This window comes from Acomys russatus, chromosome 27 (assembly GCF_903995435.1).
Source record: "Acomys russatus chromosome 27, mAcoRus1.1, whole genome shotgun sequence".
NCBI lineage: Eukaryota > Metazoa > Chordata > Mammalia > Rodentia > Muridae > Acomys > Acomys russatus.
In genome coordinates, this window is record NC_067163.1 from 12,389,867 (window position 1) to 12,403,981 (window position 14,115).

The following is a 14,115-nucleotide window of genomic DNA, read 5'->3' on the forward strand; positions in this document are numbered from 1 at the left end:
GAGGCCACAGCATGTCAGCTGCCCACTTAGACTGAGCATCATTGACAGAGCCACTGGGAGGGGCAGTCAAGTAATCCACACCATTAAGTCAGTGGAACTGTTACCTGAGGAGGATTACAGGAGAAAAGAGCTCTCATTTCTTTTTTTCTTTTCTTTTTCTTTCTTTTTTTTTTTTTTTTTTTGTTTGTTTGTTTTGTTTTGTTTTGCAAGACAAGGTTTCTCTGTGTAGCTCTGGCTGTCCTGGACTCACTTTGTAGACCAGGCTGGCCTTGAACTCAGAGATCCGCCTGCTTCTGCGTTCGAGTGCTGGGATTAAAGGCGTGCGCTGCCACCACCTAGCAATCTTCATTTCTTTAGTTTTGATTTTTACCTAATGCCTAATCTTTTTGTTTCATTATCTAAAACAGGCAAATTGGAGACAATGTTTGCTTTTAATGCTGTAGGAAAATACCTTGGCTCATTTCCTGTGGTTAAATTCATGTGTCGGTGTGGGTAGAGGATGAGCAGTGTTTAGTAGGACAGCTTTCTGAAACCTAGATATAAAACAGGTTTTAGGAGCCAGTGCACGTTCTGCCTTCCTGGCTTCTTGCTAGTTGTGTGATGGTGTACATGATGCCGACTTACCTGAGGCCCAATGGCTACCTCTATAACTGAGGATGCCAACACCCGTCATCGTGTAGAGCCTGGGTACCATTCAGGGAGTAATTCATGCCACATGCTAAGAGCTCAGCAAGGATCAGCTGCCAGCTAGCTGTACTGGCAGTGCCATGGCTCACAGTTGGAGTAGCACAGTCTTTGCGAAGAGAGGATGGCACTGGATGGGAACAGGACTGCAGTGGGGGGTGGAGGTGGGTGTTACAGGAGTTGAGCTGGTGAAGTGACAAAGTTGGCCCTTGTTTTCAGATGATGGTTCTCCCATCCTCCTGTTCGAGTCCCCTCCCTCACTGGCACGCAGCTCTGAAGTTCCCACTGGGAGTCTCCAGAGCACAATGAAGAGGAGACTTGAGGAGATGAAGGAGAAAAGGGAGAATCTTTCCCCTACCTGTAAGTAATGCTTTGTAGAATGAGAGGTGTTATTTTTGAACTGTGTCTAGATGTTTGTTTTCCCTTCTGCAGAGCGCGAGTCAGGTGACCAGGCTACGCTCCCAGTCTCTTTTTTGTTTTGTTTTGTTTTATTTTGTTTTTTCAAGACAGGCTTTCTCTGTGTAGCCTTGGCTGTTCTGGACTCACTTTGTAGACCAGGCTGGCCTCAAACTCACAGAAATTTACCTGCCTCTGCCTCCAGAGTGCTGGGATTACAGGCGTGTACCACCCCAGTCCATTTACCTAGATAGTTTTAGTGTGTCCTGACTTTAGCACTTAATTCCAGTAGAGACCTGGCTAGTGTTTCCATCCAGAAGGAATGCACTGTGTTAGGCCTGGGGCCCACGTGGGAAACATGCGTGTTCTCCAGTTCCTCTCTTCAACTCCTTCATCATTTCCAGTATCTTAACTTTCTTTTTTCTTTTTCAAAAAATAAAGGAGCTGGAGAAATGGCTCAGAAGTAAAGAACACTTGCTACATTTACAGAGGATTGGAGTTCGGTTCCCCGCACCCACATTGTGTAACTCATAACTGTCTACAGCTCCAGTTCCAGGGGAACCAGTGCCCTCTTCTGGCCACTCTAGGGATCTGCCTACATGTGCAGTATAGACACACATATACACATAAATAATAATAAAAAATCTTTACAGAAATAAAATAACAAAAAAAATTAAGCTAATCAGGTCTCTTTTAAAAGAAGGGTACTTTACTTAATGTATCAATTTGTGTTGTACTCTTTATGTTTCTAACTTAAGTAAGTTTATTTCTTAAGTATTAAGCACATTTTAATGAAATGATTAACAATGTAACTAAAAGAAAGAATCTTGACTCCCAGCTACTTGCATTCTCTCCTGGTAACCTATGTTTTATGGTTTAAGTTGGTATATTTTCCAGGTAGTTTTCAGAGTACCACTGTGCAGTTGAAACAATACAGGTGTGGCTTCTGTGTGGGGTTGTAACTTATTTTATACTTAATTTGTATATATAATATACTTTTTTGTTTGGTTGGTTTCTGTTAAATTGTTGTTGTTGTTGAGACAAGGTTCCTCTGTGTAGCCCTAGTGCCTTAGAACTCGATTTATAGACCAGTGTGGCCTCTGCCTCCCAAATACTGGCATCAAATGCATGTGCCACCATATGTGGCACATTGTATTCATTTTTATTAACCTTTTTCCTTTACTTACTACTGTTAAAATTAAAGTGACTCATCTGCATCTCAGGCCCATAGGACAAGCTCTGTATTGCCATGGTAACAAATAAGACTGAGACCAAACTAAAGCTTTTATTAGGCACCATGCAGGTTTTGCTCAGAGGAAGGAGGCTGAAATTGGTACATAGCTCTGTCCAGCATGGACATCCAAATTGGTTCAACATGTGTATAATCTGAGTTCGAGACTTGAAACCCCACAGATGAAAACCAGGTGTGGTGGAGCATGCCTGTAATCCTAATTCTCAAAAGCAGGTAGAGACAGGAGGAGCAAAAGTGTAAAACGCCTTGTGAAAATAGCCTGGGTTCATTATTAAAATGAGCCTGTTCCCCCTCAAAAAAAAAAAAAACCACCCTGCTATAAGACTAAAATGTAAAAATAAAACCACTCACCAGGTAAAAGTGCTTGAGACTTAGTGTTCACAAAGGCCCGGACTCAACTTCCAGCATCAAAACAAACAAGCAGCCTCAGCATCTGAGGACTTCTTTCTGCCCACATCTTTTTTGTACAAAAGTCCTTGTTTTTAGTAATTTTTCTCAAGTTTTCTCAGGGGTGTTCTGAGTCTCTTTTAAAAATGACCTTTAGAGGCTGATTAAGTACAATTCCCAGAACCTGTGTTGGGTGGCTCACGGCAGCTGTGACCACGGCTCCATGGGATTCCGTTCCTCTTCATTCATGTGCCTGCACCCATCCAACCCCCCCCCCACACACACACATACTAAAATAAGTAAAAATATGTGTGGATGTTTGTTTTGTTTTGTTTTGTTCCTGTCTATTGTATGGTCAGCCTTTGAAAACAGCACCTAGAACCTCGTTCATTAAAGCGCTGGTGCTCTAGATATTCTCCCTGGGACTCTGGAGGTTTTTTAACTTCAACACTGCTAACTTGTGGGGGGCTATGCGTTGTTGGGGACCTTCTCTACACCAGTACTTTCTGTCCCCACGTGTGATAGACATTGCCCCATGTCTTTGTCACCACTGGAGTCCTACTTAGAGGTAAACATTAGGAACTTCCAGGTTATCAAATGAACTGAAAACTTTTGTTTAATTTGGTTTAAGCTTCAGACAAGTTGTATTTTCAAACTCCCGTCTCACATATGATTCTGTGAATTAATGCATTTGGGGCAATGATTGATGAAGATTCATTTTGTCAGTCTTACATCTACTGTATACTTTATGTAATTTTTGTGCTTGTATTATATTAAGCTTAGACTATAGGTAAGAGTAATTTAATGTATATATGTGATCAGGAGCAGAATACATAGACACGCTGTTGTCCCTGACCAGTAGGAAATTCTGCCATCCAATTTCAGTGACATGTCATTGTTTTATCAGCTTCCCAGATGCTCAAACAGTCTCAGCAGAATCCAAGTATCACTCTATGTGAAGCATCTTTGAACACTTCCCATCAGTTTTTGAGTTCAGGTAAAATTTTTTTTTCTTTCTTTCTTTCTTTTTTTTTTTTTACAAACTTATGATCTGAAAATTCTGTGTGTGTGTGTGTGTGTGTGTGTGTGTGTGTGTGTGTGTCTGTCTGTCTGTCTGTCTGTCTGTCTGTCTGTCTATCCACTCACACTTGTACTTTTTAGAGCCCTCAGTGGCATGGAACTTAGCATACAGACCCAGCTGGACTTCCTGCATGAAGTCTTTAGGTTCCTTCCCAGGGATTGGGGTGAGGGTGGTTTGCTGTTGAATAAATTGCTCATTTCTAGAAATCCTTGTGACTATATGTGAACTGATTTCAATGCAGTGTAAAATTTATATATCTAAGAACAGGCAGCACTAAAGCAGACTCATTTTGTGTCTTTGATCAGCTCATAAAGTATAATTATTGAAAAGAGCCTGTGTCAAATAGTGTGGGAACCCTTGCTTTAGCTTTCTTCCATAGGTCCATGGGAGGGCCTAAGCGGAGTCTCAGGAACTCGAAATGCAGCAAGCGGAGATGAGCTAGGCTTTCTTTCTGTTAGTATGTTGCGTATTCTGGCAGTCTGTCCTGCATGTTCTGGGATTATTTACCCAATTATCTTCTATTTCTGCTCAGATTTCTCTCCCATGGCTAAAAATGGTGATAACAATGCTGACTTCATTTGCCCTGCACTGTTTTGGGTCTCCCTGTATCTCTCACACACACACGCACACGCACACGCACACGCACACCAAGTCTCAGTAGTGTAGCCTGCATCTCCAGTCCCATATTACCAGAGAGAAAAGCAGGATGTGGGGAGGACAAGTGGACTATGCAAGATCCTGTGATTGTGAGTGATACACCCAGGCTCTGACTTAAGTAGTCTTAGAAGTTCTGCTCTTAATGATGTGCCACACTGTGTCATGCTTATTGACGAGCGATGACTGTATTCCATTGCTAAGAGTACACCTCACATCCCACTCCAGCTACTGCCTTCAGAGCTCGTTCGTACAGGCCCAGTGTCAGGCTGCGCTTTTGCTCCCTCCCTTCCCAGAGCGCAACTTCTGCATCCTTGTTGCCTCTGCTTTTCTCTTCTAAAGTTGAACTACTCTTGTCTCTAGTGGAAGTTAGAGTCTCCAGATTGTGTGGTTTCTTTAAGATAGAAGCCCTCAGGCAGCCAGCACTGTGCCAGTGGAGAACCAGGTCTGAATGATGCCCACATGTTCCCAGATGAGCGGAAAGTGAGGACTGCCCTCCAGTACCTCCCAGCGTAATGAGAAGACAGGGAACCTTAAGCTGTGTCATGGGAGGGTGTAGCTTTGTGACCTGCCAGGGTCGGGATTCACAGGTGACACTGACACCTCGTTTTGAAGGATGAGTTGTACTTAACACAGTAAGATGTGGCAGAAAGATGGGGCCTGATGCGGAGAGCCTGGAGATCTCAGGTGGTGGCCAGTTTAGTAGTACTACTGAGGAGAGTGCAGGCTTCTTGGGAGGTCAGTATATTGAGGGTCCCACATGGTTCATTTGAAATATAAATGAAACATGAGGACTTGCCAGGAGAGCAGGGGCAGGCAGGGAGAGCCCAGTTCTTTTTATCAGGGGAAATGTTTTATAGAAGCCCAAAGCCTAACCAAGCATGGTGGCACATACCTTTAAACCCAGCCAGCATTCAGGAGGTAGGGGCAGGTGGGTCTCTTGAATTCCAGGCCAGCTGGGCTACATAGTGACATCCTTTCTTTAAAAGAAAAAGGTACTTTCTCGTCAGTTGCACATTTTGAGGGTTCTTTATTGATCTCTCCAGGTGAATCCTTTACCAGTGGCTCTCACTCATCTTTTGATGCTCTCCATGGAGATGAGGAAAGGAAACTGGGAAGATCTTCCAGTGAGATGGCAGGGAAGGCACGCCCTTCTTCACCTGCCTTGAGGACAAGCAGTTTTTATAGTTCGGCATTGCCCAACCACCTCAGCCAGCCAACTTCCCAGGAAGTTCCAGACAGTCGTTCACAGGAGGGCGCCAGCTGGCAGCGAGATGCTGCAGATGGTGTAGTTGGTGCAGAGGGAAGGCAAGCCGCAGGCGTGGCACAGGGGACGCCTGATGAGAAGCAGTGCCTGTCCCCTACGGTGTCCACCATGGAGGGACACTTGGCACATCTGGGATCCAAGACTTCTTCAGCAAAGAGAAAAAGGTCAGTGGACTTGCATTCACCTCCAAAAGGAAAACTCAAGAAGAGGTGCAGTAGGAAGCCTAGCCTGCCAATACAGTTGATCAAGTCTGACCAGAGCCTACAGTCCTCGACCGGGTCCGTCCGGGAGACTCCTGATACTGAGACTTCTTCATATGAGGACTACTTTTCCCCTGTTAATCTCAAGGAGAGGAATTCAGAGAGACTTCCTCCTGAGGCTCGGCCACTAGCCAGTCCTCTGTTCCACTGCAGAAGTCTCTCTAAGTGGGAGCGAAAAAACATCCTGGAAAAGTGTGACTTAACCTGCATTGGTGAAAAACTCAGACCCATCAACATTGCTGACTTAATTTCAAAAAGGACTTCTAGTCCTGAGAGACCTGACAAGGAAGACGTGAGCACAGCTTCTGGTTGCATGCCTTTGGTGGGAGCATCTGCTAACAACAGCACAGAGCATTGCAGGCAACCTGGCCCTCAGCTGAGGGAAGACGTAGGCCCAGTGGGAAGCAGCCACCCTGCTGCCCTGCACAGTCCTGCTCGTCACATCACACCCTTGAAAGGACGTAGTACAGAAGCAAGAGAAGCAGTTGATGTAAGAGGCTCCCCAGAAGAAGCTACAGCGCCTCCCATGTCAGCGGCTCCTGAGGGTGAAGCACACAGCGGTAATCTCAGTTTTGGAGAGGATTGTAACGTAGAAAAGCCCGTAGAAGAAAAGAAGAATCTATCCACAGGATGTAGTGAAAGTATGTGAATCTCATTTCCCAGGGATTTTTGTTCTGCCTGTATGTAATACTGTGTTCATATTTTAAATTTGTCACATCTTTATAATGTAAGTCCTTCCTTTTCCTCTTTTATTTTAAGGAACAAGTATTTGATATTTCCCAACGGTGTTCTTTAGGGATAGATGGCAGGCCCTAAACTTTCTGGTCAAATTCATTACCCTGAATACACTTCTCTAGGCTTTGACCTTGTGGAGTAAAAGAAACAACAGTAACACTTACTTTAAATGGTTGACTTGTACCTTTCCTGTATGCCTCTGTCACCTAGCATGACTATACAAAGACATGGCTGATAGAGAGAGGAATTTATTTCATTTTATTCAGGTTCATTTAGCAAGGATTTTGTATGTGAGGACTTTAGGAAAGAAACTGCCAAATGACCACTCCATAACTAGAGAGTAAGAAAGAAAAAGTATGCAGAAACATTTGGAAGAGTTCAAAACAGAGAGGAAGAGAAGCAGGCTGGCCATGGCCAGGGCTGTCGGCCAGAGGAGAGAACAGCAAGAGAGAGACTAGTGCAAAGCAAGAAATGGTGAGGGAGCAAGAGGGTAGCCAGAGATACAGAGAAGAAAACGAGAGTAGCAGGAGAACCCGGGATCAGGGACTGTAAAGACAGCTGGGATCCAGGTGAGAAGGGCCAGGATGCCAGGGTAGGGCCTTTGTGCTTAGGAACAGGAACTGAGGGAGCCTGGTGGCCTCGGGAAATTTGATATTGTAGCCACAAATATATGTCATGGAGCCATATGTCCCTTCTGCTACACATGAGGAAAATGACAAGTCAGTGGGCTTGCCCTTTTGAGTGTAGGGGATGGAAGGTGCCCTTCGGACCTGACATGTTTCTACTATAGAACTCCAGAGAGCATCAGCCTTGATTTTGATAACCAAAAAAAAAACAAAAAAAAAAACAAAAAAAAAACCCAAAAACCAAAAAAAAACCCAACAACAACAGCAACAAATAAAATGAGAAAGTAAGTTTTAAAATTTGCCATTAATGTTTTCTTTTGAAGAAACTTTGGGAAATGTTAATTAAGAACAAATAATTTTAGGACATTTTCCTCAATTAAGAATTGAGCTGTGTGTTGTGGTGCATGCCATTAATTCCAGGACTCAGGAGGCAGAGGCAGGCGGATCTCTATGAATTCGAGGCCAGCCTAGTCTACAAAGCTAATCCAGGACAGCCAAGTTTACACAGAGAAACTTGGTTCAAAAAAACAAAAACAAGCGGGGGGCGTGGTGGCGCACGCCTTTAATCCCAGCACTCGGGAGGCAGAGGCAGGCAGATCGCTGTGAGTTCGAGGCCAGCCTGGTCTACAAAGTGAGTCCAGGATGGCCAAGGCTACACAGAGAAACCCGGTCTCGAAAAACCAAAAAAACAAAACAAAAACAACAACACAGATTTTGGTTATGGGGCTGGTGAGATGGCCCGGCAATTATACACTGGATGCTCTTCCAGAGGTCCTGAGTTCAATTCCCAGCAACCACATAGTGGCTCATGATCATCTATAAAGGGATCTGATGTTCTCTTCTGGCAGGCAGGTGAACATGCAGACAGAGCACTTCTACATTTTGAAAAAATATATAAATAAATACATTAAAAAAAAAAAAAAAGAATTTGGTTATGGATCTCCAGCCCTCAAGTAAGAATTTGTTGTGGCTTTGATTTCTGCTTATTTTGCCTTAAGACTATCATTGAAGTAGGTTTGTTTATTCCTATCTCTAATTTAATTATAATTATGAAAATGATTTACTTGTTGAACAACATAATAATAAGCTATGTGATTATAGGAATTTAGACAAAGGTTGCAAAAATATCAGCAAATTTTACAATTGAAGTTTTAATGTCAAAGCCTTAGCCTTTGACCATTACTTAAAATTTGGCTACAATTGAACACGACCAAACAGACTTGTCATCATTTCTACATTTGAGGTGGTTTTAGCCACTATTGCTATAACAGAAGTGTTAGGGTGACATGATTACAGGTCTATCTCTTTGAGTATAAGCTCACCCAAATCAGCTTGGAACATCAATTAAATGATCTTTAGATTTTTAGGTGATGACTAGCTTGGCTTTTGAATAATTTATATTATATTTATGATAATATTTTGTGTCAATATTAATGTGTTCTCAAAATATATAAAATCACATTGACTTCAGTAAATATGAAAGAGTATAATGTTTTGGTAGTTCAGAATATCCTGTCTTGAGTTCTGAATTTTTATCTTGTTTAAAAGCATTTGAATGTTATATGATATGCAAATATAAATTAAGTGGGATACAACTGGTTCCAGGCAGCCTGGCACACTGTAAGCCCCAGCACTACAGGTGAGCAGTCGCCAGTAGCAGGTACATTTCTTCATTCAGGGCTCAACCTTCCTGTTCACCGTCCTAAATGGCAGGCTTCAGAAGCAACATGAAGGGCGTGGGCACTGGGTGGCAGTTCAGTACTTGGAGGAGACTGAAAGATGTAGTGATGCAGAAGTGGGTCGGCTTGCTGGTGCACAGGCAGGGGCTGATATAACTCAGCTTCACTCACTGGAAATGTTCTGTAAACTGTCATGTCACTACCACAAGACAAAACATAGGCGTGTAGGGCAGGAAACACCTGTCTAGCCTAAACCTAAGCACCTTCTTTTATACTATAGCATTAAGACTCATGAATGTTTTACATTGTCCACTCTCAGGCCAGCCTGGCCAATCAGCTCTTTGGGAATCCACCGTAGATACAACCACAAACCCTTGGGCTGAAATGGAAATTCCATACTTGCCCCAACTGGAGCCAGGAAGGCTGCTTTGAGCATCAGCTAGACTATCCAGACCCCTCACGTTGAAATGAAAGGCTTTTCAGTGTCTGCTTTCATGTCACTTTTACTCGTTGACTCTAAGATGGTATGTAGTAAGGCTTCTAAAGAAAGTTACCAAGAAGGCCAGCACTAGACATGAAACAGTGGGGTATAATCACTAACTCTTCACGTTTTTATTCTTTAATTTTATGAACAATAATTGTTACAAAGAATAAACTTTGCCATGCCAAGTTTTCACTTTCTGCCTTGCATTAATTCCTGAATTACTATTGAGGGTTAGCTGTAGACCTGTTATGTCTCGCACATCCGTCTAGTTTGTAAGGAAACAGCAGAGAAGGAAACCATATGCACCCCTACCTACAATGGGTTCTAAATTCACATAGGACACGGTGTCAGCTAGTGAGTATATTTGAGGGGATGCAGTGAGGAAACTGCTGACATGAGCGCTCCATGGAATGGGTTAAAATTTTTATTGTAGATATGAAGGAGAGAGAGAGAGAGCAGCCAAAGGCATCTGGAAGAGTCTAGAACACAGAGAAAGTAGACTGAGCATGCCTAGCAGACTGGCCATAGCCAGGGCTAGGGAATCAGGAAAGCAGAAGAGAATAGTGGAAATAGCAAGAGAAAACATAGTGAGAGAATAGTAGGAGAATAAGAGAGCATAAAAAGATAAGAGTGTAGTGAGATGAGCGGGAGGAGCACAACCTCCTCTTGATAAAGAACACGTGGTATCTAGGAGGAGGGGAGCCTGGGGAAGTGTGAAGGGCCATGATGTAGTGTGGACTTTGTTAAGGTACTTGTGATGCTGAGGGAGCCTGGCAGCCAGCATGGGCTTTGATATGCAGTCACAGATAAATGTCAATATGCCCCTTCTGCCAGAGGGGAAGGGAAAGATTCCCTTAGTAGAGGGGAACCAGTGTCACACATCCCTGAGGAATGCTGGCTTTTATATAGCCACCAGAAATCCTCCTGTATGGACTGCTTTTTGGAGTTTGGGGAATTGGAGTTTCCTTTGGGCCTGACAGTGAGTAGTTAGAGAACAGTGACACGAGAGCATGAGTGATTCTGTCAGGCACCCAGAAGGCCTCTCTAAGGAAGCTTTACCGATCCCAGGCCAGGTGGGAGGGTGGGTTTTTATCTGCTGGAGGTAAGTGCAAATGACTGAACATTCTGCAGGAAGGAGGAAGCCACCGCAGCAAAAAGCCACTGAGCCTCTGAGGTGGGGGTGGCGATCACCAGCGTGGCAGGAATGAGATCCTTGGGACTTGCCCTCCCTAGTAAGACAGGGCGTTCCAGTTCTATAGTGTGGGGAGAAGCTGCTGGGGACTTGGAGCTGGAGTAACCAAATCTGACTTGTTTTCATCGTAACCCTGGATACCTCGAAGAACAAACTGTGGTTTAGTGTGTTTGCTAGAAGCAATTACTGTCAACAGTTTTTCCTTCCAGATAACTCTGTGTATATAAACACAGAAATGAAATATATTTAAAGGGATTCTCTTGTGTACATCGAACTGTGTTACCCTGCTGCTTTAAATTGGCCTTTTAAAAACTCTCAACAATGTCGGACATACTGTTCACAGCAGATATTTGTTTCTTTAGTATAGTCTATATTGCGGATCAGTGGCAAGGATAAAGATATAGAGAAATATAGATAATTATAAAATTAGATAATTAAAGACATTTTTGTAAAGCTTATTGATGAAACTTAAAACTGAGTCTAGTTTTTGGAATGCGTATCTACTCTTGAGCAGATTTCTTTGCAGGGGTAGGGGAGCAGGGAGAATGAGTAACCCTTGTAATTTCATTGGGACTCCCATCACCTAACTTGATTGCAAATAACTCTTTAAGGTATCTATGTCATCCTGAGGATATGCCTCTTCACAGAACCTGGCCCTGTCCGAGTCTAATGCCAGCTCACAAGGGCATGATTTTCAAGCCTATTGGGTCCTAAGGCAGTATTTATGTAATTGCATGTTTTCCTTTCCACGTGTGCCTCTCAGCCGGTCCTTATTTTGTGCATGTATCCCTTGGCAGTGGGAAGCTAGGCAGGAGTTCTTGGATGGTGCAGGTAGGGAGAACTTGCAGTCAGGCTGTCGCTCTGTTCTTCATTAGGTCCGGGAAATACTGTAGGAACCGTAGTCAGAACACAGAAAGAAATATCTACACCCACTTTGTGCGGGGATGGAAGTCTTGCCTTTTGTTTTCCTTCCTGTGTTTACTTATTGGAAGCAAGTTCTTACTAGAGAGTACACTTGGGCTCCAGTTAATAACCCTCCTGTGTCAGCCTCCGGGATGCAGAGACTTGTATATCGCGACACATAAGGCTTCACTTTATCTTTTGGCAATCCAGGATAGGAATTTTGAAGAGCAGCTTGGTGGTTATAGAGATGACATTCTTCTGCCTCTGCTCCCACATGATGGCAGTCTGAATGGCCCAGTAGATGAAGTCTGCCAGTTGTCCTGAGCATGTTGGTATATGGTGACGCTCCTGTTTGTCTTTCACTGGTGATACTGATGGCAGGAGCACCATATGTCTCACAGGAATACCAGAAGAGTTAGTACTTTCCACACTATATGTGCACCCCACATCTGACCATTGATTTAACGCAGATTTTACCCTGCGCAGCTTGCGGTGGATTTTCACACATCAGCATTTTATACATGTGCGTTCACTTATCTGCACACTTTGGCCACTTCCAGCTATTGGATTGTTTTACACAGTTACCAGCTGTTGGGGGTTGATGATGGACCACTGTCCCTCCAGCAGGCCCGGCTACCAGATCTTAAGAAAGACCAATTCCAGATGCAGAAACATTTGCTGGACAGCAACATGGGCAGGGCAGCAGTCTTCCAAGTGGACAGATCTGCTGAAGTCCCAGCCTCTGCCCCTTAACTCGGTGTCCTACTTAGGACAAGCTTGTATGAAAGTTATTGTGTGCCATCGACTGCCTAATATCTAACTCTGTACTTCATCATAGGTCATTTACGGGTCAAGATGTGGGCATCATCTTCAGGGATACAAACTTAGGCTAATACCAGATTTGAGTGCCCTGCTTATGGTGGGGAAGTGCTGTGTAATAGTCCCGCCAATCCAGTCTTGGATCCACGGATTTACCCAATAGGAAGCTTTCTGACAGCTCAGTGACATTAATTATAGCTCATTTGCTTCATCCATGGTGGCAGTTAGCAAGGCATTTCAAAATGATGTGGCATTTGTTGGTATAGGAGTGGATGACACGTGTGTTTTGATGGGGCTGAGCATGTACCTTGTAGGAGTCTATCCTTGAAGTATTCTAACCATGAGACCATCATTTTCACCAAAGTTTAGTCCTAGTCTAGTGGTCTGTGATGGGAGTGACTAGAACTGCCTGTGCTGATCTTGAGTGGCTGGGAGTCACTGCCTGTGGTAGCTCTAGGCTTATCAGCACAGTGAGGCTTTCACAGGGAGCCAGTAGGACATGCTGGTAATGGTTGTGTCAGAAGATGGCAAGCTCAGGAGCCTGGAGAGAAGGGGGGGAGGGCTAGGGAGTGAGGGAGGGAGAGAGAGAGAGTTTCTTACTCTGTAGCCTAGGCTGACCTTGGAGTAGCCTTCCTAGCTTAACATCTAGGGGGCTGGAATTATATTCCTGTTTCAATGTCTCTGCACCTTTCTGCTAGGTTCTTTTTCTAAGTTTGTATTTGATTATTTTATGAAAACTAGGGCAGCACAGGATATGTACAAAGAGGCCAGGATGAAAATGAGAGGCATCTAGGATTTATAGTTTGGATAGAACGCTCTGTCCACGTCTACCCCCACCCTCGAGCGCTAACCCTGACTCGAGATTGAGAGTATTTGAAGATTGGGCCATTGGAAGAAAATCACACTCAGATGAGATCAGAAGGCTAGGGTTCTGATCTTGTACCGTGACTAGTGTTTCGTAAAGAACATACCAGGGATCCTCCCTTCGCCCTCCTTGCCCTATGAAGGGGAAGCAAGGAGGCAGCTTGCTGTCTGCAAGCCAGAGGGGGGAAGGCAGGGACAGAAGCCAGTTATCTACTTGAGATCAAAATCTCTGCAGTCTCTAGACACCCATTATGGCATTTTAAGACATCAGACAAACCGCTATGTGGAGGAGCAGCAGTTTGCTGGAGGCTGACTGTGAGCAGGTAGCCCTGACTTTACCTAAGACAATCCAGATAGGTACCTGTTAGCTGGCTGCATCTGACCTTACATAGACAGGCTTAGCCCAGGGGAGGGTGCTGGGAGACAGGAGATGGAAATGGATTGGCCCCACAGCTAGCTCAGCTACTTCCAGTTGCCAGGTGACTTTAGAAAATGTGAGCAACCTCAGTATGAGGTGTATTGACAGTTAATTGCCTGCTTCAGGCTCCTCTGCCCTCTTATGAATATTTTATCCCTTAATTGCTTTTAACCTCAAATCGGAAAGACGATTAAAAACAAGTTCTGTCTGTGTTACATGCCTGTTAGGAGCCGAGAGGTTTTGTTTGTTTGTTTGTTTTTTGTTCTTTCTTTTTAATAAGATTGTTAGAAGTATTAGGAGGGAATACAGAATGTCTGTGTCACATGGTGAAAAAGTTTGCCACCTCTTAGAGCAGACCCTCATTAACCCTTTACCTGCTTGCTGCAGTCCATCCGCCTCTTAAAGCCAGTTGAG

General features: G+C 44.0%; 1 protein-coding gene across 1 annotated transcript in view; it reads left to right on the plus strand.

Moving 5' to 3' along the window:
• Positions 1 to 14,115, plus strand: part of Mcph1 (microcephalin 1) — an 85,901-nt gene that overhangs the window by 22,751 nt on the left and 49,035 nt on the right. The window contains exons 6-8 of the mRNA XM_051169452.1: positions 904 to 1,044; positions 3,627 to 3,716; positions 5,501 to 6,622. Coding sequence (XP_051025409.1) covers positions 904 to 1,044; positions 3,627 to 3,716; positions 5,501 to 6,622 — 1,353 coding nt within the window. The remainder of the gene's footprint in view (positions 1 to 903; positions 1,045 to 3,626; positions 3,717 to 5,500; positions 6,623 to 14,115) is intronic.